This window comes from Lepidochelys kempii, chromosome 9 (genome assembly GCF_965140285.1).
Source record: "Lepidochelys kempii isolate rLepKem1 chromosome 9, rLepKem1.hap1, whole genome shotgun sequence".
Taxonomy (NCBI): Eukaryota; Metazoa; Chordata; order Testudines; family Cheloniidae; genus Lepidochelys; species Lepidochelys kempii.
Window position 1 is genome coordinate 9,307,851 of NC_136388.1, and position 27,789 is coordinate 9,335,639.

General features: G+C 40.1%; 2 protein-coding genes and 4 non-coding genes across 18 annotated transcripts in view; 5 read left to right on the top strand and 1 right to left on the bottom strand.

Annotated features, from left to right (window-relative positions):
• EIF4A2 (eukaryotic translation initiation factor 4A2) overlaps positions 1-25,240 on the top strand; it is a 28,243-nt gene extending 3,003 nt beyond the window's left edge. For 3 of the 10 annotated variants that reach the window (XM_073359235.1, XM_073359242.1, XM_073359243.1), the window contains 8 exons: positions 276-444; positions 890-999; positions 1,396-1,539; positions 1,975-2,112; positions 2,504-2,593; positions 3,010-3,089; positions 16,150-16,270; positions 19,572-19,732. In XM_073359235.1, coding sequence (XP_073215336.1) covers positions 276-444; positions 890-999; positions 1,396-1,539; positions 1,975-2,112; positions 2,504-2,593; positions 3,010-3,089; positions 16,150-16,270; positions 19,572-19,685 — 966 coding nt within the window. In that variant the 3' untranslated portion in view covers positions 19,686-19,732. Of the gene's footprint in view, positions 1-275; positions 445-889; positions 1,000-1,395; positions 1,540-1,974; positions 2,113-2,503; positions 2,594-3,009; positions 3,090-3,915; positions 4,024-4,853; positions 5,662-16,149; positions 16,271-17,152; positions 19,733-24,698 lie in introns of those variants that run through there. The other 7 variants (XM_073359236.2, XM_073359238.2, XR_012160711.2 and 4 more) reach the window with 7 other exon arrangements.
• On the bottom strand, positions 250-27,789 carry RFC4 (replication factor C subunit 4). Of its 4 annotated transcripts, none has more exons than XM_073359249.2 (11): positions 27,679-27,788; positions 27,242-27,395; positions 26,212-26,290; positions 21,375-21,454; positions 18,288-18,407; positions 17,246-17,389; positions 16,847-16,967; positions 15,366-15,491; positions 13,443-13,523; positions 11,314-11,430; positions 250-517 (listed from the first exon to the last, which is right to left on the bottom strand). In XM_073359249.2, the coding sequence occupies exons 2-11, from the start codon at positions 27,373-27,375 to the stop codon at positions 488-490; spliced, it is 1,032 nt and encodes a 343-aa protein (XP_073215350.1). In that variant the 5' UTR covers positions 27,376-27,395; positions 27,679-27,788; the 3' UTR covers positions 250-487. The 4 variants fall into 4 exon arrangements, with proteins under 4 accessions (XP_073215350.1, XP_073215347.1, XP_073215353.1 ...); XM_073359246.2 differs by lacking the exon at positions 250-517 and adding an exon at positions 890-8,656; XM_073359252.2 differs by lacking the exons at positions 250-517; positions 17,246-17,389 and adding an exon at positions 890-8,656 and having other exon boundaries at positions 27,679-27,789.
• Positions 726-796, top strand: LOC140917833 (small nucleolar RNA SNORD2). Its single transcript, XR_012161023.1, has one exon. It is a non-coding gene; the product is annotated as a small nucleolar RNA SNORD2 (small nucleolar RNA).
• Positions 1,046-1,175, top strand: LOC140917807 (small nucleolar RNA SNORA63). The gene has a single exon (XR_012160999.2). It is a non-coding gene; the product is annotated as a small nucleolar RNA SNORA63 (small nucleolar RNA).
• Positions 1,598-1,778, top strand: LOC140917830 (small nucleolar RNA SNORA81). Its single transcript, XR_012161020.1, has one exon. It is a non-coding gene; the product is annotated as a small nucleolar RNA SNORA81 (small nucleolar RNA).
• Positions 2,294-2,421, top strand: LOC140917806 (small nucleolar RNA SNORA63). The gene has a single exon (XR_012160998.1). It is a non-coding gene; the product is annotated as a small nucleolar RNA SNORA63 (small nucleolar RNA).

A 27,789-nucleotide genomic window follows, 5' to 3' on the forward strand; every position in this document is an offset into this window, starting at 1 on the left:
ACTGACTCTTCTGTTGGTAAGAAGAAAGAACTAGCTTAAATAAGTCCAACCCAATAAATTACTATGTTGATGCCATTGGTGGGCTTTGCTCTTTAGTGAATATTTTAAATTTTGGGGAGATTAGCAGTAACTTTGACCCAGTTTCCATACCAGACAAGTGCATGGTCCTTGTTTAGAACTGAATAGTGAATTATAGGAATTAGTGTTTTGGAACTTTAGAAAAAAACAAACCAGTTAACATACTAGAAGTACTGACTTAAGGATTTTTATTTTAGATACAAAAGGTAATTTTGGCTCTTGGAGACTATATGGGTGCAACTTGCCATGCTTGTATTGGTGGCACAAATGTTCGTAATGAGATGCAGAAGCTTCAGGCTGAGGCTCCACATATTGTGGTTGGAACTCCAGGTCGGGTGTTTGATATGTTAAACAGACGATATCTTTGTAAGTACTGAATTTAGTTTAATTTCTTCAGCAACCAGTCTGTTCACAGGTGGAAGCTTCTTGATGGTTTCAACTGACAATACAGAAAGCAGGCTTTGTAATTTCTGGGTTTCAACTTCCCAAGTAAATAAATAATTGTGGAAGAAATACATATTAAAGGCAATAGATATATACATGAACATTCCATTTAAAATATTACTGTTCACCAGTTTGGGGAGAAGTTAAGGATGTTTGAAACTTTACATTGGATACATAACTTACAGGGTGTGAAACTTAAAGGAGAGTGAAGTGATGTTTTACCATCTTTCGGGACTGACTTAAAAATGATGATAAAAGTTTATACTGATCACTCCCCTCAAGGATGAGGTAGTGATTCACAGCCATTTCAGATACACTAAACGTTGTCCTTAGCATAGTTTATGAAACACTTCTCCCTTTCTCCTAGCACCTAAATGGATCAAGATGTTTGTCTTGGATGAAGCAGACGAAATGTTGAGCCGTGGATTTAAAGATCAAATCTATGAAATTTTTCAAAAGTTAAGCACAAATATTCAGGTAAAATCAGAATTTAGTTATAACTAAAATGAATAGCTTGTTAGAAATGCAGGATAAGTTACAATGTAGCTGTCAAGTGCTGTATTGTCGTTCCCCCCCCTGCTCAAATAAATTGTTTCATACTATTCCTGTCTGCCTTGATCCCACAGTGGACAGGGACGCTTGGTCTCGTACTTGTAATCTGTCTTCACTTACCAGTGTGAGATTAATTTCAATATTTATCAATTGATGATCATATTTAACTGTGGTCTCTCTGCTTTTGAGTGCTCACTGCACAAACTGCTCTCTTGGATGTTGGTGGTGTTGGTCTCATTAGGGTTAGTACAGTACCTGAATATTGGTGTTTTCTTCTCAATTTGTAGTGTAAGAAAATGCTTCTAAAATTGTATCTCTTAGGTTGTATTGCTGTCAGCCACAATGCCTATGGATGTCTTGGAAGTGACCAAAAAGTTCATGAGAGATCCTATACGTATTCTGGTGAAGAAAGAAGAATTGACCCTTGAGGGCATCAAACAATTCTATATTAATGTTGAAAGAGAGGTAGGTACTAACTTTATTTCCTTTGGCTGGAAGTATTTAGAAGATCTCTTGTCTTTCCACCTTCTTGTTCAAGCACTGTGCTAAAATTACAGAAACCAGGGCTGGGCCTTGGTTTTTGTAGTAATGCTAGCAGAGTACACATAAGAAGAAGAATAAATATGCACTAGATCCAAAATGACTTGGGTGGACCTCTTTCTTAATGTCCAGTGTCCTATGTCTTAAGATTTGGTGCAATAATCTACATGGAAACATGCATGTAATGCTTATTTTTCATGTTGTAGCTACATAATCTTAGATACTGAAATGTTAATTTTATGGGGGTTTTTTGTAGTTCTTGCCCTCCCATATTTAGATTTTTCTTAGTAACTGAACTTGTTAGATAATACAAATTGAATTACCTGGCACTTTTCCCTAAATATGTGCAAATTCATTTAGGAATGGAAGCTGGATACTCTCTGTGACTTGTATGAGACACTGACCATTACACAGGCTGTTATTTTCCTGAATACAAGGAGAAAAGTGGATTGGCTTACAGAAAAAATGCATGCAAGGGACTTCACGGTCTCTGCTCTGGTGAGAGTTGATTCTTCGTTTTATCTAAGACATCTCATGCTTGTGACCTTGTAGGGACTGCTTTATATATCTCCACTTCAGTTGTGCAATGATAGAATCGTTCCCACTAAAGAAGTGTTGAAATAGATGGATTCAGAAACTCTAAACAGCCCCAGTTTTTGGTGCCTAGAACTAAAGCGAGAAGCAGGTTAAGTTACAATGTAGCTGTGAAGTGCTGTATTGTCGTTCCCCCTGCTCAAAGCAAAATGTTTCATACTATCCCTGCCTGCCTTGATCCCATAGCAGATGGGGACGCTTGGTCTCATACACGTTAAAATAAGAAAACAGATTTTTTTTTTCTCTGTTCTGGAATATTGAGATTGTAAAAAGTTCTCATTTTTGATTTCTCCAGCATGGTGACATGGACCAGAAGGAACGAGATGTTATCATGAGAGAGTTTAGATCAGGATCAAGCCGGGTCTTGATCACTACTGACTTGTTGGTAACTATCCAATCTTCTTAGCATATGCGCAATGTGCTTCAGGTGGCATGTGACCAGAATTCATCACCGAATTCAGTCCACTGGTTGGACCATTAGCTTCCCCAGCTTGGGCTGGGTTACTGATTGGTAGTGCGATGTGAACACTGATCCATGCCCCCCAACATCCAATTACCTTAATACTGCACCTCCCCAGTGTTTTAGTTTAGCATGTTCACACTTGCTGCCAAAAGCTTCTTGACTTGGTGAAGGTTATTGTAACCGAACCACTTAAGCTCTTGGAAGAGTAAAGACTACACTCCACTATGGGCTACTACACGGTTGTAGTTCATCACTATAATGTGGTCAACAAAACAAGGAGTAAATTTCTTTCTCTAAAATATGTGGGCTTGTATTAAAGAGTCTGTATTGGCTTCCAGGCTCGTGGCATTGATGTGCAACAGGTTTCGTTGGTTATAAATTATGACCTGCCGACCAATCGTGAAAACTACATTCACAGGTTAGTTGCTGCAGTGTTACATCGTTGAATGTTTCTCCCATTTTTCACTGCTTCAGACTAAATCACAAGAACTTGCGTCCTATTTTGTACATATTTCTATCTGCATAACTTGGACAAACCCACCCACTGCTCTGGGTTTTCTTATTCCACTTGGTGGGGGGGGGGGGGGGAGGAGAACTGGAATAGTGTGTGTATCCAGCCATTCCAAGAAGGGCATACCTATCTAAAATATCAAACACTAAGCACTGACTGGTACAGCTGTTTCCACAACATTTCTGAAATGGGGGAGGGGCAGAGCTTCTTGGTTAGTCAATGAAACAAAGCAGTGGGAAAACTTAGATGTCTTAGTCCGTCTTAGCATTGTTACCTGATACATTCATTGCTGAAGTGTAGTCCAATTGGCATCTGCTGCTGAATTAGTACCTCCTGCAGTATATCTTGTGGAGTCTCGGATATTGCCAAAAATCAGGAACTAGACTTGGCATGAACACTGCAGTTAGAAAAGATTGTCCACCACATCTTATGGCTTTAGGCCATAGCTAATTTTTCCTGAGTTGCTGCTGCTGTTCAGCTAGTAGGCTTCCATATTAGCAACTTCAGCTGGTATAGTAAGAATATGTTGACTTCCGAGGTCTAATTGTGCTATGTTTTGTGCCTTCATTGTTTATTTCTTGGTGGTTCCTCTACAGTGGGATTCTTTCTTCTGTGGTTTTTTTTTCTGGTAGCAATTTCAGTTTTGTTTCCCTACCTTTAGTTAAATACTTCTAGTGGCTTTGTCCTTAAATGAAGTAAATTGTACTCTGTTACTTGATGTAAAAAAATACAGGAGTCGATAGCAGCAGTTGATGACACAAGATGGTGCTCAGAAACGGCGTTGACCTAATTTAGGACGTGGATTCGTAAGCGGCACACTGTTTGAATAAAGAGCGAGTTGGTATTTATATATTTGTTTTCTTTTGTCATGATTATTCACTTTAAGTTTTGTCATGAGCCATTCTTGTGTATTTTAGCTTTTACAGAAAAGGTGTTTCACATTGTCCAGTTTTCCATGAAGGAAGGCAGAACTGTGGTGGGCTGTCAACTCACTCAAACTAATGTGGTGGTGTAATCAGTGTCTTACCTAAAACTGGTATACAAAAGCAGTGATGTTTAGGTTGGGTTTCCTTGTCAAACTGATAAGTTTTCCCACTGAAAACAGCATCTTAAATTAAAAATACTTGTTTTCACAATGAAATATGAACATTTATTGTTCTGCATTACAGAATGTAATTGGAGTACATCTGTTGCTGACTTTGATATTTTTTAGCATTCTTGAACATTTTACCTGTGCTAGGCTGATCAAGCTCTGCCCATGCTTGGGAAATGGATGAGGGTGGCTGGATGTAAGTCTCATTGCTAGCCATTTTCAAAGGTGCAAGAGTGGGTGGGTTGAAATGATTTTGCAGTTCATATCACAACACCAAGAAGAGCTACACTGAGATTATTTTGCAGCACAACAGTAATCTTTCTCTACTGCTCTCTATAGGTTGGATATTTCTTAAGGTTGGCACTAACTGCTCATTTTTCTTAGCCAAATACCACTGAGTAGTATCTAGTACTGTAAATAAGGATAAACTGGCCTTTGGCAGATAAGGCCAGAAGGGACCATTGTGATAATCTAGTCTGTTGTCCTATATAATACTGGCCGTAAAATGTCTCTCAAATTCCTATAGGAGGGTATCGTTTAGAAAAACACATTTTAAAAAAGTCTTCTGTTCTGTGCAGAATTGGACGAGGTGGTCGTTTTGGCAGGAAAGGTGTGGCTATAAACTTTGTTACTGAAGAGGACAAAAGAATTCTTCGGGATATTGAGACTTTCTACAATACTACAGTGGAGGAGATGCCAATGAATGTGGCTGATCTCATTTAATCCCTGGGATGAGAGCTTTTTGAATGCAGTGCTCGCTGTTGCTGAATAGGCGATTCACAACGTGCATTGTGCTTCTTTCTTTGGGGATATATTGAATCTTGTCTCAATGCTCATAACAGATCTGAAATACAGATTTTTGATAAGCAAAACGACATTTTGTCGTGAGCTCTTGTGGGGAAAGCCATTGGCTTTATCCACTTTAGGGTTAGACTGTTGGGGTTGGGTGGAAAGTCATGGGGTCTGTAAATTTTTTCTTCATTAGAAATTTATTTCCTAGTTCAGTAGAAGTGGTTGTATTAGATGTTCTTTATCATTTGATAATTTACTTATGGACTAAAAGATATAAGTGCTGTATAAAATCAGCCAATTATGTTAAACTAGCATACCTTCCTTTATTGTATGTTTTACTTATACTTTAGATTGAATTGGAAAGGCCTTTAAAATATCTACTTTTTTATAAAGAGTATTAAAATGTGTTTTTGTTTGGTATGTATTTATTCAATAAAGTATTTAATTAGTGGTAAGTGTGATCTGGACCCTGTTAAGCCCCAGCAAGCAAGCAATCATACTATTGGTCTTAGTTTGGGTTAAACCCAGTAAAATTGCCATATTGCACATGTCTTAATGAAGTTTGAATGTTAAATAAAATACTTCTATATTCACTTTCAAAGTGTAAAAGTTTTTGACTGACAGTGTCTGTCATTGAGTGGAGGTAATCATTTTGATCAGATTTCTAGTGTTGGGAGGAGAAATAAGATCAGCCTAAGTTTTGCATTTGAGTATAATCACCAATGCTGGTTACCCTAACCTTCCTTTCTGCAGCTACTAGAGGGCTCCATAAGTAGCCTGAGAATCAGGTTAAAGCTTTTTCTTTTCTTTAAATTACTTGCTAGTAAGTAGCTAAACATTCTAAAGACTAGTTTTTTTTCCCCACTGGGGAAGAGCTCCACTGCCTATGGGTAAGTCCTAAGCTTTTCCTTCTCTGCCTCATGCAGTTAATTTGTACATCTGCAAATGCTTATTAGAGTGCATCACACTAAAATAGCTTACATAGGTATGGCTTTTAATCTCAAATTTAAATATCTTGTAATAGAGCCATCTGTTAAGTGTAGGGCTTTGCAAATGTGCAGCTACAATGTAAAACTGGTACTAAAAAAACCTAGTCCAGACAAGTGCTTGTGGTTTTAAATCTTTCATTTATGGACCTCCAAATTGCAAATGGAGGTACATACCCCTTTGGAAATCTTAGGCTGTAGCCACCATGTTGTAAACCATGGGTCTCCAGCAATGACAACCTTTATGAACCCCTTATGTGGTCTGTAGGCCCCAGATTGTGATGAGGTTCCTAGAGCCAAAGGCTGAGGACTTCAGCCCTTAGTTGCAGGGCTCAGGATTGCAGCTCCCCTTGCCTGGGAGCAGCTGGGCTCAGACTTCAGTTCCCCACTCCTGGGGTCTATCTTGTCAGAAGGTACTGCAGTGGAGTTTGAGAACCTGTTTTGAATGTTTCTTTAAGAGGCATATTGAATAAAACTAGCATTATTACTCTTAACTTACTCTACCACTGCCCTATATAGTCAAATGACTGCTTGAGCAGTCAGTAAGCAAGAAGGTGATTGTAATCACAATATGGGAATCTTATTCCTTGTTGCTGCATTGCTAGTGACACTTTATGAAGACCACAAAGTTGTTTGGCATTACCTAGAGCTGTTGTCCTTTCTGTGGAATTGGGGTTTGTTACAGCCTCAAGTCCCCTTAAAGAGCTATGGGCTGCTTCTGGGTAAATGTGCAACTTACTCTCCACCTGCTCAAAGAAGCAGGGACTAATGTAGGCCCTCTGGCTGTAGAACTGTACAGGGAAGGGGAAAGTATACAGCAAGGTGAGAAGCTGCAGACTCAGCCATGTGGACATTGAACTTGCAAGTGTTGCAGTGATTAGCTGAGCAAGAGCTCTGTATAACCTCACAAGCACATCTCACCAGAAAAGTTCATCTAAGAAGATATTTCCTCCTCCCCCTTATGTCTCAACCATCCTGGGACTAACAGCTAAAAACACTGTATAAGACAATTAAGGTAAAGTAGCAGCTTAAAACAATAGCCTATTTGGCTACTGAAATCAAAATATGGAGGGATTCTACATGTAAAAGTAGTGTAACAAAATTTTGCTCAATGTTGAAAATAGTCTGATGGGAGGTTTTATAGGAGCCAAATGTTTCTGAAAATCCTACTAGTCACCTAGCTGCATCTTTAGGTACTTGCATACTTTTAAATATCCAGCCCATACTCCAGAATAAATTTTGTACACCATTGAAAGACTTAGTATACACACCCATGCACTTAAGGAAAAGCTTTCATTTCTTTTAAAAAGGTATTCACAGACCAGAAGTACTCAAACTGTGGTCCATAGACAACCAGTGTCCATAAGCTCCATTCAGGTGGCCTGGGTGTAGTTCCTTTTAAGGTACACACCTGAGCAACCACACAAGAGAATGAAAAGCCACCTAATTAGTGGAGCCCCTCACACAAGTAGTGGTGGCCTTGGAAGGAACAAGAGAGTAGGTAGAATAAGAGGGTGGGGGGGAATTTTGGATGTGCAGGGCTGCAACTTCCCCCAGCTCCAAGGGGAGACCCTCCTTCCTTCCCAGTCTCAGCTCTGCAGCAGGGGAGAGAGGGCATGTCACATTAGAAATGTAAGACTACTGCTATTAAAGTGAGTTGTGTGCTTTTATTTGTATAACTTTTATGGAGCACTTTTATCTAAAGCACTTTACAAGAGTTAGCTAACAGTACAAACATTTGGAAATATTAAGTAGTCTGCAAAAAGAAAGTTTGAGAACCACTGATCTATATAAGCTACTTTTAGGCAGTCTCAAGGCTGTTAAATATGTAACAAAGAAGCATGTAAGGAGTTCATAAGGGTTAGAAATTTTAATATTAAAAGTATTTTATACAAGAAAATGTATAATTTCACCCCACAGAGTTATGTTTTCAAGGGGTAGGTGTCTCCAACTATTAAGGGGCATCTGTTCCCCCTCAGGTTGCAGGATTTACACCCATACACAACAGATTTGTTTAAAAAAAATAGAAGGGGTAGTTGTCTTAGTACAGGTTAAAACTAGACAGTTGTTCCTGTCACTGTTGACAAACAGCTTAAGTAACATTTTAGCAGTCTGCATAGTAGAATGCAGTGACTGATGTAATTAACACCCTACTGCATCTTTAGCTGCTATGATAGTTAAATTTCCAAGACCCCCACCACTATGAGGGGACAGCACATACTAGAACTCAATTAGTGGCATGCAGCCCTTGCTCATTCTTCATCCAGCTGTGTCTTTCAAGCCCTATGAATGATGGGGTATAGCTACAAGTGTGAAGCAGTGATTATATCAAAATAGCAAGTGTTTGGTTCCTAAAATGATTTTTTCAGTTGTTTGGCAGTCAATATTATTATTACAAAACCACAAAAATAGATGTACAGATTGCAGTTGAGAGAACAGCAACATCAATAAATCACTCAGAAGATCAGAAGTGAGAAATTCAGCTGGCACAATTTCTCCCTGAAGAACTAGCCATTCTGAGTTAGCTGCTGCATCACAACAGCACAGAGACTGATCAATTGCAAGTACTCGTCTGCACCATCCGTCAAGCATTTGTCTACCTCCTGCAAATAGAGACAAGTTATAAACAATCCCATTAAATTGGAAAGAGGTTCAGTGCTTTGAAACTGATTAAGTTGGAGAGGGAGTAGCTATTGCAAAGAGTCAGATAAGTTTTCCTGCTGAGAACTGACATTTCTACTGAGATTCGTGAAGATTTGTAGCTTGAAGTGGAGCTGCGGCTCTGTTTCCTGCACCATCCCATCATGTAGGCAACAATGGTCACAGAAGTTACATGCATCTTCTTGGGAATGTTTCCATGTTCTCTGCTTCATTGTTGTTAACATTAGTATACAGTAGCTGGTGTTCTTGAAAAGGGTCATGGATACCGAAACAACGTATACCAGGGACCCATTGGTACAGCAGTGGGGTAGGCAGGAGGGGACACTTACGTGGGCAGGCAATGATGGGAGAGCGATCTGGCAGCCTCTCCTCCCCCTCCAGCAGGTGGGGGGGAGGGGAGAGATAGACACTCAGGCCAGGGGCTCCTGGAAAAATGGGGGGGCCATGTAAAATGTGCACCCCTGCATGCCCACCCAGCACTTGCTCTGCTCCAGCCAGGGAGCAGGGTTGGGGGCTTGGAAGCGCCCTTGCCCCAACCCCACTCCCTCACAGGAGGTCCAGGCAAGCAGAGTGGGGCAAGCCCCTGACCCCGCTCCACAGCTGGAGCACCAGAGCTGGGCAAGCCCCATCTGGAGCACTGGGCAGGTGGTGTGGGGCAAGCGCTGGGTCAGGAGCAGAGCTAGGATTCCAGGAGGGTGGGCCTGGATGTTAAGTGGGTGGGCCACAGACTACCCATATCTGTGGCAGATCAGTCCCTCATCAATAGGGGAACATGTTCCGATTCACATCGGTTGGCATATCCATTGTTTGCAATTTACAGTACTGCAAACGACAGATATGCAGATCAGGATCGATGTGATTGGGAACATGCTTCTGTATTGATGAGCAATGGATATGCGAAACAGTTAGGGTTCCTGGTACATGTCTGTCTCCCCCTTCTCTACAAGGAACTGAACTCAAGGGATTCTCCATGAACCCTGCAACTTCAGCCCATGAACAGTGACTACTCATAAGATACGAGTTAGCTGCTAGCACTTACAACAGTTCTGTAACAATCCTCACTGAATTTAGCAAGCACACCTCCATACATATGCCATATTGATTAAACAGCTTATCTGTCATTTCCTTTTTGGTCCAAACACCACCTTTAGTCCATTTTAGGAAGTTGTAGTTCTAGTTCACAAAGTTTGTTTAAATAAATGCATCTGAATAAGGAAATGAGATTGAATTAGAACATTCAACCGGGAATTATGAAATCTGGGTTTGAATTACAGCTCTGCAGACTGATCTTTGGCATCTCATCTTTGTCTCTATGCCTCAGTTCTGAGTGCCCACTATCTGTCCTCAACTGTAGAAAGATGGTGCCTATCTCTATCAGTAGTGTTGAGAAACAACTTTTAATTTGTAAAGGTTTGAGATCTGTGGTGGAAGATGTCAAGAACCTCAGCACTTTTCCTCCCTCTTACAGCAAAGAACTTTAAAAAGTTAACTCAAATTCTGGGATTCCAATTAACAGTACCAGGGAGCTACAGTCCCCACACCTCCACAGGTGCTGCATCATTGACCATAGCAAGGGGAACACAGTACTTTGAGCCAGTGTTCCCTCTAATTTTTCCCCACACACATGTGGAATGAGTTTTGTTATGTGCACCAATATAGAGGTGATGTGTCACATCACCTCCATATTGGTGCACAAAATTCATGTGGTGGGGTGGGGCTGAGGGGTTTGGGGTTCAAGCTACCCTGGGGCTACAGTGGCGAGAGACTGCTCCCCCCCCCTACAACAGCACCTGGGCTGGTGGGGAGAAGCACCTCTCCCCGTCACAGCAGCTCTGAGCACTGCAGCATAGGTGCTTGGGTCTGGGGAAGGGTGCCCCTCCCCCAGCAAGTCCTGGCTGGGTAGCTTCCCTGAACACCTGCGTGGCACTCAGGCTGCTGTGCGGCCATGAACTCATGCAGGGTTCCCTGTTATGCAAGAGAGCAAGCCGCAACTTATGTAGTTTCCAGGGAACTGACACAGGAGTTAATCAACCCAAGGGAAGAGGCATTTGGTCCAAATCAACAAAGTTTAAAAGACATCCTTTACCTTGATCTCTTATTTATCGAGATATATTTCAAGAAGTGATTAGCTCAATATTTGTCTCATCAGAAGTAGTTTAACCTTTTTATAATCAAGAAGGGGCACAAGATCTCAAGTTGCCATAACACAGGAAAGTCTCCTGTTCATTTACATTCCTTTAGAGATGTCTACCTAATTTGAACATTTATATCCTCTCAATGCATCTCAATGCATCTAAATGCACCAATGCCTCACCCCACGCTTTTTAGGGAAATGTACCCATTTGACCAAATTAAGAATTCATCCACATTAACCAGTACCTCAACTTCTTTTCAGCCTAATGCAATTTGGCAAGCTCCAGACTAATGGTATACATGTAGAACATGATAGGGAATGAGACCCAAACAGCTGTGGTGCACACAGGATCAAGCCAGAGGTAAGTATTTTGGGGGAGGGGCAGGGGAAAGAAGCATGGGTAGGGAGCACCAGTACTAGTTAACTGCTGCACTAACAGATGAAGTCAAGTTAATGGAGACTTACAGCAAGCTTCTCTGCAATAACAGATTTCTGCTGGTCAGGGAGATCCTCTCTCTCAACAATATCATCATGAAGTTGGTTTATAAGCTGAGCAACAGCATACCCTTCATTTATCAGATTCTGTAACAGGGAAGAAGGAATGGAAACAAGGTAGCAGTAGTCTGAATTTAAAGCTTTTAAGTAGTAGTAATCAACATGTGGGTGGGGGTGAGTAATATTGAAAGTGACACTATCAAGTCATTAAGACCACTTTGAAGCTGTGACTTCTGTTAGGGAGATACATAAACTCCTGTTGATTCAATAAAGTGCAAGTTTTCAAGAAAAAGGTCCTTAAACCAAGCTGTCAAATAGTCATGAACTTTACCAACCAAGACAGAAGAGTTTATTTCATATTTATAAAAAACCCTGTAGTTTACTCAATCAACATAACATCACTTGTCGTGGGCAAGTAGAGTTTTGCAAAGCTTCCTTAACATTTCTTAACTTCATAAAAAGCACTGTTTTTAGTAAGGAGGCTATTGTCTGTGCCATATCTAATACATAAATATTGTCACAGGGTGGCAAGAAAGGGTGCTGAGCAGTGTTTCATGCAGCCAAGCAAGTAGGAGTAGTAGTTTCTGGATCAAACAGGAGAGGGGCAGTCTTGTTTTGCTGTATATGGTAAGTTATAAATAACTATACTTTAAGTACTAGATATTTAAACAAATCTGTAATATTTAGAATTTGGAGGATGGTACTACCACATTGAAATATTGCAACAGATCAAATCAGGGCCTGATTAAGACATAGGCATTACAGGGCCATGCCTAGAGTGCCATGTCCTGGAGTCACATGATTATGTCAATCCAATTTCATTACAAACTAAGTTCTAAAACTTATGGTGATAAAGGAAGCTTAGAAAAATATCGACAGTGCTTAACCAGTGCAGTGATATTTGCACTAGCTCCCATATCTCTAGAAGAAAAAAAAAACTGTTCCATGCATCTCTAAGGGTTGTTAATGACAAGCCTCACTGTTGTGGGAGGCCATGCCACCACCACCCTAGAGGACCCTGGTAAGAGTGCAGTGGGTTTACCTACACTGCCCCTCCTGAGAGAAAAGGGGACTCCCCGCTCATACCACTGCCAGTCCTATGATACACCCTCCTCCTCTCCAGATCATGGACTGCCTAGTGACTGGGTCCCCTTTAAATGTGACTTCTACCCCAACGAAGTGCTGGGGAACTAAAATTTACTTTAAAAATATATGACCTAGCAGAGTTAGATTTTTTTAATCTTAACCTATATACAGATAGTTTTTTTTCTTCTAGTGAAGTGTATTCACTACAGTTTGCCAGCTAGGCTTACCCACAGTGTTCCACAGAGAAAATGAAAACTGAAGGCACTCTCCACAGATTAGACATTTACACCCAGCATTTCTTGTGGTACACACTGAATACTATTTCTAGACAATATGAATGAAATAGTGAGGTCTAAAAAAAGTGTTGGTGGTGATCAGTAGAAGATGAATTTGCTGAAATCATAGATTGGACATAAGAACAGCCATATTGGGTCAGATCAAAGGTCCATCTAGCCCAGTATCCTGTCTTCAGACAGTGGCCAACACCAGGTGCATCAGAGGGAATGAAAAGAACAAGTGATCCATTCCATTGCCCATTCCCAGCTTCTGGGAAACAAAGGCTCGGGACACTTCAAACCATTACCCATTTTGGTAACACAGTCTTCAGCAGACAGTGGTCTCACAGGAGATCCAAGAAGAGCTGAGTTTGCCTCACAAAAATTCTTATTCTCCACAACTGAGCAGGACACCTTCATATATTGTCAGTTTAACTCAGAAGTCCATGGTCAAGTTAGCAGGGAAAAATTTCTTGTCACCTTAAAGAAGTGCTCTCCTTCAGATCAAGGCTTAGGTCACTTGACTGATTAAGGTCAGGAAGCTTGTATTACATTTGCACCATAAATTGGCCTCAGCAAATAGTCTTCAATTTCAACCTGCTAACAGGAGTGCTATTAAAGTTTATCCACTACAGCTAGCTCAGAGCCAACAGCATATCATTTTAAAACCAAAACCCCACACTTCAATTGTTTTGAATTCACACTAAAGAATGAGAGAAGACATGCGAGCAACTCTACCTTTGCTACAGTTTCCAGTTTTTCAAAAGAGCCACTTTGACAGGCAGATAGTAGTCCATCAATTGTTTCCTTAGGGACAACCTACAACAGAAGTGACATATACAAAGCATGCACATACTGTCCAGGTGTCTGGGTGCATTTACAACTTAGAGTTTAAAAGTTAACTGCTGACTATGCCATGACCCCAGTTCACCACCAGAACAGGTAAGTATAGACTCAAACACTACAGCTAGTTTCCAGAACTGTCCCTACATAGATAACATGCTTCCCCACCAGCTTCTCCCAGGCAAAGGTTGAGCAAACAAATAGGTTTGATATTAAGATCATATGAGATGGGGAGAAGTATGCATTGATATTAGTATTTTGTTCTTGATATTAGGAACTGTGAATGATACCAAGCTATTTTAGTGTGACTACGTGGGGCACCTACTTTAACAAATGGATCAGTCTTGATATATTTTTCCAGGGTCCTATGGTTTGGAACACCAAATTAGTTTCTACCATATTAAGCAGCATGGATATGTGAAAACAAGCAATTAAAATTAGCCTGAAGCAACTAGATCAATCAGCAAATCAGAAGAGAGGAGAACTGTTACAACAGATTAAGTCAGTCATTTAACTCAGAAAGCACTATTAGCTTTTTCTTTGGACACATTATTCCTGCAGCCTGAAGCCGCAAACTGTTTTCTTCACTCATGGAATTTCTTTGAAAGTCTCCAGTACCAAGGCTACCACTAGTCTGCAACGGTAACATAGGAGCAAGATCTTAACTATACTACCTAGATGCAAATTAGGTTCCTCTGATTTTTAGCAGATTATGTTGAAACTGAAGCTTTATGCTCACAAGAGCACAAACATTAATTGGAGGGTCTTTCCCTATCATTACAATATTTGATTTTCAGGTTCTTCAATTTCAACTGGATGGTATTTTGAAAGTGCAAGTTCAGCCATTTTTGCATAGCTAGAGATATAAAAAACTAATTATCTTCTATGAAGTTGACTGGAGGGAAAAAAAGATTTATTTAAACTTGACTTGAAAAACATGCCTGGAAAGCAGTTCTGTTCCCTTCCTCTCAAAAGGCAAAAATGCATGGCTCCAGAAGGGCTAGTGAAATTGTGCTAGGAGGGTAGCACATATAATTCAAATACCAAGTGTCCAATATGAATATCCTATTCACTTCTCAGCTCCTCTCTGCTCTTATTCTTGCTTGAGGAGATAAGTGTTATTTTGCCATAGCAACACTTTCATACTGAAATTTTAGTAATTTGGTCTTCCCTCAAGTTTCTACTGTTCCCGTCAGCATTCCCTAGCTAGTAATCCTAGAGAAAACTTAAATTGCTACAAACAAAAAGCCACACAGGTACTTACAGGGACACAGTCAGCTTGTGTAAGTTAAACAAGAACTAGAATGGTTCTTTGAGCCATTCCCCTGCAGTATTTCCAAACCAAACTTTGCAGCACTGTGCTAGTGCATGAGAACCTGAAAGTGCAATTATCTGTTCAAATGCCCAACCTAAATGATGTGCAAAAAATAAAGTGCATAATTGATTAAAGTAATTTGTATTTAAAAATTCAGTTTTAATAATTTAACAGTAAAAATCTAAACTTACAAGTCTTACCAAGTGAAAATACTTAATTTTTCTGTTTGTACAATATCGCTGAGTTTACTGCTAAATGCAGGTACTTGTCATTTGACAACTGTAGACTAAGAATTGAAAATTAATTTTCAATATTAAGTATAGTATCTTACATAAGGAACAAATTGGAGTAAAAATCAGTTACTGAAATCGTGAAGTGGCTGAACAGATTTAGGGAAGGGATGTATTGAGTAAGAGTATGAAATGTTTACATAGTCACTTTTCTGACCATAACCACAATGTCACAGGAGAAACTAAGCAAAATCATGTATCATGATAGCCTACCCCTGCAATTTCGGTGACAACCTTCTCCGAGATCTCTTTCCCACCTGTTAATCGAGTAGCACTTTGAAGAAATGTGATTGCTTTTCTTAAGTCTCCTTCTGACACTTTAACAAGACAAGATACTGCCTGAGGAATAGTGAGAAAAATGACAAATTATATTTTGTTAGTTAAAAATCGAGTACACTTTGTGGGCAAAAGTGATTTAAAAAAATATCACGTGATGCCCAAGGCTGCAGACAAAGTAGTATGCAGGAAGTCACAAAGCAACCTTTAACATTTCATATAAATACCAGAGATGTATGTGCATACACTGCATTTATATTAGAAGCTGTAACAAGGATGCACTCCAGGATCGATCCTGCACTTTGCATGTAAGGTAAGCAGAATGCTGTGAAAATAAGCTCACAGTAGAAAGCAATGATCAGGAAAACCTGATCTTGTATTAATGAACAGAGGGCTGAGCACCCTGCAAGTTACTCCTGTCTTGTAGCTGAAGCAAGGGCAAAGAGGGTAATGGACAATTAAACACTTCATTTGCATTGTAGGGATCATGCTTAACACATGTCTCAGACTAGTCTCCTCCCATGCCCTAACCCATCTCTCAGGTATAAGGGAGCTGCCGCACAAGAGGACTGAATTTTCCACTCAGTGCAAAGAAATTATACCTAATGGTTACTCATGGGCACAACAGTAAGGTTTAGTCTTCACTTGCATGTGTTGAAGCACATTCCCTGCTGCACACACTCCCCCAGAGTAGTCAAATCAAATCCATTATCTATTCCAGACATGTTCACCTTAACCAACATTTGCTTCAATACAAGGATGTAACAAGCATGACATCAGCTGGCTGTAGAGTCACCTTGAGCAGAAAACTACTGTTGAGGAAAGAGTGCTCATTATACCAGGTAATTTGTTCTTTATATTCTAAAGTTATAGTTCTGCATTAATTTAAGTGAATTCAGAGGGTTTTCATTTTGAAGCAAGTTTATGGATGTTTCTAAACCTAGTATAGTGGAGCTATAAGTCAGATAGGAGTAGTAGTAATTCTCTGGATGTCACCTATGTTAGCTAGTATAAAAAAATTCACAGGGGAAACACAAAGCTTGAATAATAAGTGAAACCTGGGATGTATTCATCAATATGCATTCATCCTGTATTTTCTATTTAAAGTTAACAACTTCATATTGATATTGTGACAATTCTAGGTTGTAACATGGCTTCACTTTAGTGGACTGAGCATAGAACCAGAAACTCAGACTGTTCTAATCCTTGTTCTGACAGACTTTTCTCCGGCCTTGGTCATTGAAACCGTTACCCCATGTGTGTAGTTAGGATAATACTAAAATTAGCTCATATACTATGTTTAGTAATAGCTATAACCAAGCAAAATGGGCATGGGTAATGCCTATTTACTCCTTTCACTGCAATGTAATTATGACGACCCGATAAAGCAATGAACCTATAAGTGACCATAAAACTACCTCATTGCTAACTTTCACATTTTCCTTTTCGGAAACAGCCAGTAGTCTCTGCTGTTGGATTTTATCTGTCAGGGGCTTGAAACGGAATTTGGAGCATCGAGATGTTAAAGGTTCAATTATCCTAGAAGAAAGGAGGAAGGAAAAAATATTGATGAGTCTATGTAGAGAACTCCTCAGGAATCTATCAGCTTAGATTACTAGAGCAGTAAAGCAAAATAGAGTTTCAAATTGTAACACCTTAGTGATAAAAAATGAATTGCAGATCAAACCCTTCAGATTTGTTAGATCTTTTATTTATTTCCACAGCTGGAGAGCTAACTCCTCTCAAACTACAAGTTAAACAGATAAGTTTGCAGTAGTAGAGACAAAACCTGGGAAGGCAAAGAAAACCACACAAACCTGCTGATGTAATTACAAATAAGGCAGAAACGTGTCGTTTTTGATTCTTTCTCCATAGTGCGTCTCAAGGCTGCCTGAGCTGCTGAAGTCATAGAGTCTGCTTCATCCAGGATCACAATCTTAAAAGGAGGACAAACCTTACCACTAAAAAAATAAATGCCCATCATCCAATTAAAACAGAGTTCATTGTTTTCAAGTATATGTGCATTAATATTTAAAAGTCAAAGCTTGTTGCACAGTACTACCACTATCTATAGGTAATATTAAAAGAGCAGAAGTAAAGCGGTATGTATTACCTTTTGCTTATCTACCATTTGCCAAAGGACTAGCAGTTATAGGAAGGGCAATTAATATTTTCACATTTCTTATCTCCAAGCCTTACACTTGAGAACACTGCAAGATTCCTCTGCTAAAATTCTTATTCATGCTTTCAATTAATTCCTTCTTTTGCAGGCTTCCTTAATCCCTGCAGGATCTTCTAAAATTTAGAAATTAGAATGGCAGGTTTATCTCAGTACATGAGATGAGACTATTTCTCCTTCCAGCTAGTCTTGGGCTTCTGTTACCTCTAGTTAATCACTCTTCTGCTCCCTCATCCATATGGGCCTCTCCCTAGCCCCAGAATCTCCATAACCAATTATCAACTGATAGAGATTTTGTATGATACACATTGTGTTATGGACACTAGATAGAGGTGTGGGGTGTTTTTTTTTTTAAAATCACAAGCTATGAAATTTGTTCCTACACTAGCTATTCACTCATTCAACATTTGCTGTCACATGTAGATTTGGTAATTCAGTGTAAGACTAGATTTTTTGGAATTGCATCCGGTATCCATACAAATTCTCCCCAGTGACTTTACAGCAAGTTGCACATGGATGAGAAGGGGAAGACCCTTTGGCCTGCAGTTTTGCTCTAACTTCAGTTATTCCATACTGACTCAAAGCTTAACTCTGCAATTAAAATTAACCTAAATGAATCTATGACACCCTTCATTGAGAAATACAATCCATCAGATAGTTGGCTTTGATCTCTTGCTTACTCTGAACGACTTCCAGACACAGTTAGCTGAGCAAATATCTTCACTTTCTCTCGAATCACTTGTATTCCACGTTCATCAGAAGCATTTAACTCAAGAACTCTCTGTCGGAACAATTCAGGTCTGTGAAGAGTTCAAAACATGTTACATGAGCTTCTAACACTTGTAATGCCTTATTACAAGCAAGTGACTTGATTACAGTCTAAGCATCTACATGGGGAACAAATATTTAATAATAGGCTCTTCAATCCAGCAAAGAAAGGTATAACACAATCTAATGGCTGGAAGTTGAAGCTAGACAAACTCAGACTGGAAATAAGGTATACATTTTTAATGGGGAGAGTAATCACAGGAACAATTTACCAAGGGTTGTGGTGGATTTTCCATCACTGACAATTTTTAAATCAAGATTGGATGTTCTTCTAAAGAGAATGCTCTAACAATTATTTTGGAGAAGAAGTTCTATGGCCTGTGTTATACAGGAAGTCAGACTAGATGATCACAGTGGTCTCTTCTGGCATTAGAATCTATAAATTATCCAGTAACCATTCAGGTTTGTGAGGATTTTAATCTGTAGTATTATTAATGCTGCTTTACAGTAACTATCCTGCTAACGGCAGAGCCTATGTTAAGAGTTCATTAAAATTCTGGTCCTGTAAAAGTCTAGAATTCCATAGTCTAGTTTATACAGAGGGCTTCTGATTTTCAGTTTTAACAAACACCAATAAACTCCCCCAATATAAGATATGAAATTGTGTTTACACAGTAAACACCAAAAACCATCTGAAACCATCATCTGTGTCTAAGGTCTCATCTATATGCAGCAGTAATGAGGACTGGGGTTGTGACTTCCAAAGCACACTAATGTGTTACGCATTAGTCAGTCTGTGTAGACCCTGCTGGTGCGCACTAAAGGTTCCCTAGTGCGCTTTAACATAATGGAGTTTGAAACAGTACTATGTTAAAGTGCACTAGGAATCATTACAAAGGTTGTTCGTTACAGAATATATAAAGAGACCCAAAGAGATCTGTGCTTTTTGGACATCTACATAAAACTCAAATTGCTAATAAACCCCAAAAATCTGAAAACAGAAGCCCTATTTATACCAAGTACCTTGTCCCCTAGACTATGGAAAAATTGAAACATGAAGTCACACCACTGCTCCAGGCAAAAACATTGAGAGAGCATTCAAGGTCAAGGACACTTGATTTTTCTGTGCTATGTCTATTTCCACAAATATTCTGTAAATCAAGTTGTACAGTAACTTGTAAAATCCTCTGTTGCAGCCACCAACAGTGCTCTGCAGTTGTCATGCTTCCAGGAGCTATGCTGCTAGAAGACTTAATTTGATACAGAAAGTGCAGCTAAAACAGGACATCAGTCACAACAGGCCATTTTAGCCAAGATCGATCAACAGTTGTAAGGTTGCAGAACCTGAAACATCTACGCTTCAGAGAGAAAAAAGAAAAGGAGTACTTGTGGCACCTTCGAGACTAACCAATTCATTTGAGCATGAGCTTTGGTGAGCTACAGCTCACTTCATCAGATGCATACCGTGGAAACTGCAGAAGACAATATATACACACAGACTAACACGGCTGTTACTCTGAAACTTGTCATTATGCTTCAGAGAGGAGTTTGAATACTAATTAGGAGTTTTCTTCCTAGTGTTAATTTAGATTGGTAGTTCTTTCTCCTCCTACACTACAGAATTTGGGTAAGTAAAAAGAAGAACAAAAGATGCTATGCAACTCACACAAGCAGTCAAACCAGCTAAGATTCCTGTGGCATTAGATTTGAATGCAGGTCAGCCAAGCCTCTTATTTTAGAATCCTAGAATATCAGGGTTGGAAGGGACCTCAGGAGGTATCTAGTCCAACCCCCTGCTCAAAAGCAGGACCCATCCCCAATTAAATCATCCCAGCCAGGGCTTTATCAAGCCTGACCTTAAAAACCTCTAAGGAAGGAGATTCCACCACCTCCCTAGGCAACGCATTCCAGTGTTTCACCACCCCCCTAGTGAAAAAGTTTTTCCTAATATCCAACCTAAACCTCCCCCACCGCAACTTGAGTTATAACCCTTTCAAAAAAAAAAAAAAAAAAATCACAAAAGCCACAAAAAAGGAATCAATTAATGCACACAGAATTTAAGGAAGAATAGAACATGCTGTATTATCTACTATATCACAAGTTTTTAAAAAGTGGTCAAGAGCAATTGCCCTCCTCCTCTTCCCCACTCTCAGATCCTTCCCATAGTCACCCCATTAAGAGTTTAGCTCAATAAAAGTTTCACAACACCCTACGAGGTAGGTAGGGAAGGGAAGACAACTGTGGTCCAGTGACTGGGAATCAGTAGACCTGGGTTCTATTTCTACCTTAGACTCCCAGGGAAGCCACAGCCTGCACCTTAGTTTCCCCAACAGTATAATGGCAAGAATGACATTTATCCATTTTTGTTAAGTGCATTGAGATCTACAGATAAAATGCACTACAAGTTCAAATACTAAGGATTTTTGTTTATCTTTGTGTAAACATTAAAAACAATATCTTCAGTTTCACTAGGGTTTATAAGAATGTTAAATCAGAAAAGAAAATGAAGAAACCACCTAGGTTCACCATTGCTGAAGGGGCATGGTTGCATGATTTGAATCACAGCACTGACTGAGGCTTCATCAATAGACAGCATAGTCAGAGTCCAGTGATATGATCAGACAGTAGAAAAACCCTGGTGTGAACACAAAGTGGTGTAACAGACAAGTACACAGATATCAGAAAATCTTTCAAAGGTGAGGAGGATTTCCAGACAAATGGAACACCACAAAAACTCCCATCCCTGCTCTCTCCCTTAATATAGCATCAGATGTTTTACTTAAGTGGTTTAGTGTTAAATGTAATATTGTGAGGAGGGAAATCTGTTATCACCAAGAAATACAAGTTTGGAATACACAAGCAACAAAGAGAAGGCTCAACTCAATATTAGATTCTTATAGACTAGAACACCACAAAAATTGGAGCAGGTAGTGACTAAAAGGGTCACAGGGTGGCAAGCTTTTGGAACACTTAGTAAATACAGTTAGATTCCAACTTACCCATAGAGTTCTCTGGCTAATGCCAAAATAGTGGAAGTCTTTCCAGTTCCAGGTGGGCCATAAAACAAGAGATTGGGAAGCTGTAGTAGCAGAAAAGGGATGTTTTACAGCACAAGTTATTAATTCAAAATATTTAATGTATAGAAATGTCACTTCACCCTTTACGCTCTATTGGGAGTTCAATAGTAGAGCGAGAGAAAAGGGACTGGATGCCTGTGCAATACAAAGGCTTTCAACATCTAGGTCATTAGGCACTGTAGCTAACAGTCAAAAGAACACAAGCCAACCCATTAGTGATAAGGATATGTGAACAAGTTGGCATTTTATGATACTAACACATGTTCTATCAAAAAGTGATACCCTCCTGAGTGAGGGTACTTGGATACAGTGTCTTCAGGTCAGGATTGAGGCACACTGCTATGACAGCATGGGGGAGGTTTGCAATGGCTCTACCTGGAATGTACATGCGCTGCTTGTTTTATGCACTTACGCATTTTTTTTTTTTGCCCTAGGACACAAGAGTCCCTTCCAACCCATAACAAACAAAAAAGGGCTGAGCTTCTCAGTCAGACTTGATATTTATAGTCGCAAATACATTTTTTTAAAAAAGATAGATGCTTTGTAAAAAAAAGACATCTATTCCACAGAAGTAAAATGTTTAATTGTTAAAAGATAGATTAGATAGTCCCATAATTAAAGTACATATCAAGCGTTCTATGTTGTTATAATAGATTTGCATACAGTAAAACCATGTATTTAAATATAGATATTTATATAAAGCTTCAAGTGCTTAAGTGTATATGAAAAACACTGAACTGAATTTATAGGTTGAATTCAGATGTCATCATGTTAAAACTTTTTAGGAGGGGACGCTTTTTTAAAGAGAAAGTAAATTTTTCTATACAAATAAAACTGAGTGTGAAACATATAAACCCTCGTCTCCTCTAAAAGGGAGACTGTCTAGAAGTTATGCCTTTGACGGAATCCAAAGGTTATACATAATTACTTAGTGTTTGTATTGTGTATTGTATTGTGTTTAACAGCTTAAGTTTAGGTCAAATTTAAGACTAAACACCCTTTTTATATATTTGATCATCTACCATAATTGTCAACATCCTCCAGAATGTTTTAGGATTGTACTGAGAAGGGGAAACATTGTGAGTGTTAGTTCTCATAAGTGAATGACTGAAGACAAGAGCACTGTATTGGCAGTCAGACACACTGCAGACCTTTGTGTTGGAGACATACACAGTAATTTGACCCAAAAATCACTAATCCACTCTCTGCTAGTCCTGTGAATAGGCTTTAGTAAGAGTTTTAATGAGATTCCACGTTTTACTAATTCCACTTAAATACACTAAATCCATACTCTAGACTGTTTGTGCTTCAGTTTCACATCAAAATTATCACCAGCATTTACACTGCTGCCTTACAAAGTATATCCTAATCCTTTATATAACGTAGTGGCAGTATTTTTGGCAGAACTGTAACCTGATCCAGCCACGCAGGTTTCAGCACTTGCCAGTAGTAAGCTATGATACCTGTAGGCATCTTATCTGGATTATGGGACTGTTACAACTACTGGCAAATTACATATCATAATGCAAATCCTCAGTCAGTTTCAGGAAGTTTGACACACAGCACATTCTCAAAAGCTGGACAAGAGGAGATGAAAACTGAAACGGCAGCTCTACAATGAGCCTTCTAATATGCAGCCTCCAGAGACCCAGTTAGAGCACTGAGCATGCCAGATTATTATGGTTTACATTATTTATTCTTACCCACGCCAGGCACTGCAATGATGACAAAGAAACTACTCAAGTCCTTGAAGACAGAAACAAAGTTCATACACTACAACTAGTTAGGCTCAGCCCTCTGCATGTCATTATAAACTGAGGTTGCTGGGAGGGTCTGACTTAGCTCCCAAATGCCTTCAGGGACCACTGGTGGTCTATGAAGTGCTGGCTATTCACATGGCGCCAGTTTGCATTACCTAAAAACCACCTTATATCCGGGAAGTAGTCAACTTTACCACAGATTATGTTATGAGACAGCAGATGGGAGGGGAAGTGGCCTACAAAACCATTTTGTTATTTAGACATAGTCCACATTAAGTTTAAGGACTCCTGATCTAGTTATTCTTGGTATCCGCCACATAGCAGTACTGACTGGCAGCATGGGATGGAGAGAGTAACAGGCGTTTGTGGCCAGGAAAGTCATTTGAGAGGCATACCTCCAAATTCACTGGGATCCAGTCTGGAACAAACATCAGCAGTCTCAGGCTTTGGTTTAAATAATTCAGAAGTGTCTTTTATTGCAGTGTTAGATCTTTGCTTATTTTAGATATGTGAACTGCCAAGTTGTGTTAATTCTTAAACTAAAGCTACTTAAATGATTTTGCCCTCTAATGGTTTACTGGTTTTGAGCAGTGTAACTACAACAAAATATAAAACCTATAACTATAAATAGGAGTTATACTTCAGCCTTTCAACACTGATGTACTAGGATCATAATCCCAGAAACCTAGCTGGTCAAAGAGCCATAAAATATTTAAATAGCTTTGCTCAAAATAGAACTGCCCAACCACCACCTAAGTAACATTATGCACTGCAGTATCACTATTATAACAAGTAGTGAAAGCATTTCATTTCTCACTGACATTAATAGGTCCTAAATATACTCAATACAATTGTAATGTTATTAAAATATGGTAGAATTGCTACTAGATTTTAAGAGCATTAGCTATACTGACCTGAGTTACTGGCATGTATTAAAGAACATACTTTTTTAATCTATTACACTGGTTTTACACAATTGTAAAACAAATTAAGCATCACAAAGTTTACAATTTATGTATTTATTTTAAAAAAATAGGATGTCACGTGTGACAGATTAAATTGATAATTTCAGAAATATTTATAAAATTGGCCAAGAATGGAATTCTAGACAAAGGGGATATAAAAGCTTTCACCCTCCACATTGCCAATTCAAGTAGCATCTAAGGGAAAAGTCATTCAAAACCTTTTTGAAAAAAATACAGAAAACTTATTTTATTCAGTATAATTCCTAGTGAATATGTCCACATCATAAAAGACAACTTCAAACCAATATATCTGTCAGTCAGTTCAGAATCATTAGTGGATCATGAAAATGAAATTATCCTCTCAATTCTAAGTGATCTTTATCTAGAACTTCACTAAGGCAGAAAAAGGTTGTCTGTGTGGGGAGGAGGAGGAGGAGACTATCCCAGATCCAAAGCCCAGACATACAGCCCCCTGCTGGCTACATTTTCATATTCCTTTTACTTGTTTCCTCAAACACCAGGTAGAAGAAAAATGGCAACTGTTCATATAGATCACAGCATTTTGTAGCTAACCCCAGCAATGCGACAGACATGCAAATTAAAAGTACTCTTCACAGCACCTTACAAGTTACTTCTGTTTAACTACTTGTGTTTTAAAAGAAACACCCTCAAGAACTGCTCTCGTTCTCACAATTTATTTTATATCTACACTTCACTAAGATGTCAATACCTTTAAGCTTCCTTTGCTATTTAAGTGGTTTTAGTAAAACTGTACTTAGCCTTCCTTAGAAGCATTAATAAATTAAAAATTATTAGAAGTCCATTCATAAAAGTTTACTTAAACAAAAAAAACCCTGTTTTTCCCTCTGCAGCAAATTTTCAAAGTTTAACATTCAAAAGTACAGACTATAGCTAGGTAAGAACATCAAGGTAGCTGTGGTTCTTCCAATCTTGTAGGATTATGACAACAGAAACTGAGGGGAGAGCACCAATCAGTAAAGCTTCCAAGTTATACAATAGAGATGCTGATTTTAGAATTGCTAGAAAGCTGGAAATGTCAGAAACACAGAATCAGAAATGTAGGGCTGGAAAGGACCTCAAGAAGCCATCATAATTAGAAAGTTTTTTCTTAATATCTAACCTAAATCTCCCTTGCTGTAGGTTAAGACCATTACTTCTTGTCCTGTCTTCACTGGACATGGAAAACATTGATCACAATCCTCTTTGTAATACTGGAAGACTTATCAGGTCCCCCCTCAGTCTTCTTTTCTTAAGACTAAATATGCCCTTTTTTTAACCTTTCCTCATAGGTCAGCTTTTCTAAACCTTTTATCATTTTTGTTGCTCTCCTCTGGACTCTTTCCAATTCATCCACATCTTTCCAGCTGGCACCTCACCAGCGCTGAGTACAGCAGGACAATTACCTCCTGTGTCTTACATACAACAATCCTGTTAGTACACCCCAGAATCCTATTAGTCTTTTATGCAGCTGCATCACATTGACATTCATACTCAGTTTGTGGTCCACTATAATTCCCAGATCCATTTCAGCAGTCCTACCACTTAGTCAGATATTCCCCATTTTGTAGTTGTGCATTTGATTTTTCCTTCTTAAGTGAAGTATTTTGCATTTGTCTTTATTGAATTTCACCTTGTTTAATTCAGATCAATTCTTCAATTTGTCAATGTCATTTTGAACTTTAAATCCATGCTCCAAAGTGCTTGCAACCCCTCCCAGCTTGGTGATATCCTCAAATTTTAAAAGCGTACTCTACTTCAGTGGTTCTCAAACTTTTTGTATTGGTGACCCCTTTCACACAGCAAGCCTCTCAGTGCAACCTCCCCTGCGCATGGTGGGGCTGGGACTGTCACCCCACTAGATACGCTCTCCCAATTTTACAGCAAGCTATTGGTAACCACCCTGAGTACGAAACTCATAAGTCAGCAGCACATAAAGCTAGTTCTCTGCTGCTACAGAACCATCAGAATTTCTTGAACATGCTATGATTGATTAAATGTCTTTGTTGCACTCACATCAGCTCCCTCTAAGGATTTTTTCAGCACAGCAACAACTTCCTCTTGGAATGCAACTTCATCCACACACTTCGGACGACTAGATGAAAACACAGTGAAGTGTATTTTAGTATCTACTAAAAATTCTCAATATCACTTTCACCCAAAAAAGAATGTTTTCCTTATAGGTTTTGGGGTTTTTTTTGGGGGGGGGGGGGAGGGGGCGGGAAGAAAGATTATGAAAAGCTTTGTAACAGAGTGACTGGGCAATTTTGTGCAATGCCTCTAAACTGCGTAATATCTTGCACAAAAATGCTAAAGTCACCCAGTTTCTCAGGAAGATGCCAGTCTATCTATACTGTAAACAGAAGTACTTTCCGAAGCACAACTACAATTTAGAGTCTAGAACAGCTTTGCTACTTGAAAGGCTGGTGCCAAAATCTTATTAGAAAACATTGAATAGTTTGTGTCTTGATAAAATGCAGTTACGATCAGAGTAACACGAGTGCATATGCAAAAAACAAAAAACCCACCTTACTGCTCCGTGCATCAAAGGCGCTGAGAAAACCTTTTACCCGATCACCACTGCACAGACATACACCTGCAGGTAAGCAAGGTGGATTCTACCTAGTTAGTAATTTACATTCTGAGGGAAATTTGAGAGGCACAGAGACCTGGGCTCAATTTTCAACTTGCAACACTGATGGGGAGTGGGGGTGGGGTGGGGGGAGAGCACCATTTAAGTTCTACACGGAGGAAGATTTTCCCATGAATGTCAGTGGAAGAATAAGACCAGAGTCCCAGTTTTTTTCCAGTCCTCCCCTCCCCAGAAATGCAGCTACCTCATGGCTCCATTCCGCCATACTCAATACAGCCGCTCTAGTGCGGCTACACACTCTGCGACGCACACTTCGGGTGCCCCTTCCACCCCACCCCCCTCAGGCAGAAATCACTCACGGCCCTGCTGCAGTCTGGACGCCCTTCGCTCGCAGCAGCTGCTCCGGATCAGACCCCCCCCCCCCACTCCCGCCCCCCGCCGAAGGGCGCTTACTATTTCTCCACCCAAGGGATGGGTTTGAGCCGCTTGCCCTCGCCGCTGCCTCCCGCGGCGGGAGCCGCGCCTCGCTCCTTGGACGCCGGCGCTCTGGTGCTGATGGCGGACGGGCCTTTCAGAAAGGCCTGCATGGCTGCTGCGCCTTGTCGCCCTGCAGGGAGAGCCCCACACACTTCGTGTCACCCCCCAGAGCAGCGCCCCCGAGCCCCGCCCTGAGGAGATGGGCGGGAAGAAGAGGCTGCGCACAGGCTGAAGGCGGGGGAAGGGTGGGCACCCCCACCACCCGGGGGGGGGACCACAGACCCCGGGCCCACCCCTGCCCCTCGGAGTCCCCTCCCAGGAGGGAGGGCGGCCGCGACAAGCTAAACTAAGCTCAGCCCCCCCCAGGCATCCCTCGCCCACACCAGTAACCGGCCCGCGGGAGCGGGACCTACCCCCTCAGCAACAGCAGCCCGCCAACTCCCGCCAACCCGCTCTTTTTTTTAATGCGGGGGCGGGGCCGCTTCCGCCTGGGAGGACGGGCCCGAGTCTGCCGGAAGGGGTCA

What these genes read in the sequence shown, in the direction of transcription:
- RFC4 (XM_073359246.2), bottom strand. Translation starts at nt 27,375, where the DNA reads ATGCAGGCCTTTCTGAAAGGCCCGTCCGCCATCAGCACCAGAGCGCCG. An exon ending in AATCCTTAGAGGGAGCTGAT is followed by an intron (nt 21,455 to 26,211) that starts GTGAGTGCAACA and finishes CTGCTACTACAG; the next exon opens with CTTCCCAATCTCTTGTTTTA. An exon ending in AACTGGAAACTGTAGCAAAG is followed by an intron (nt 11,431 to 13,442) that starts GTAGAGTTGCTC and finishes TCCCTGTTACAG; the next exon opens with AATCTGATAAATGAAGGGTA.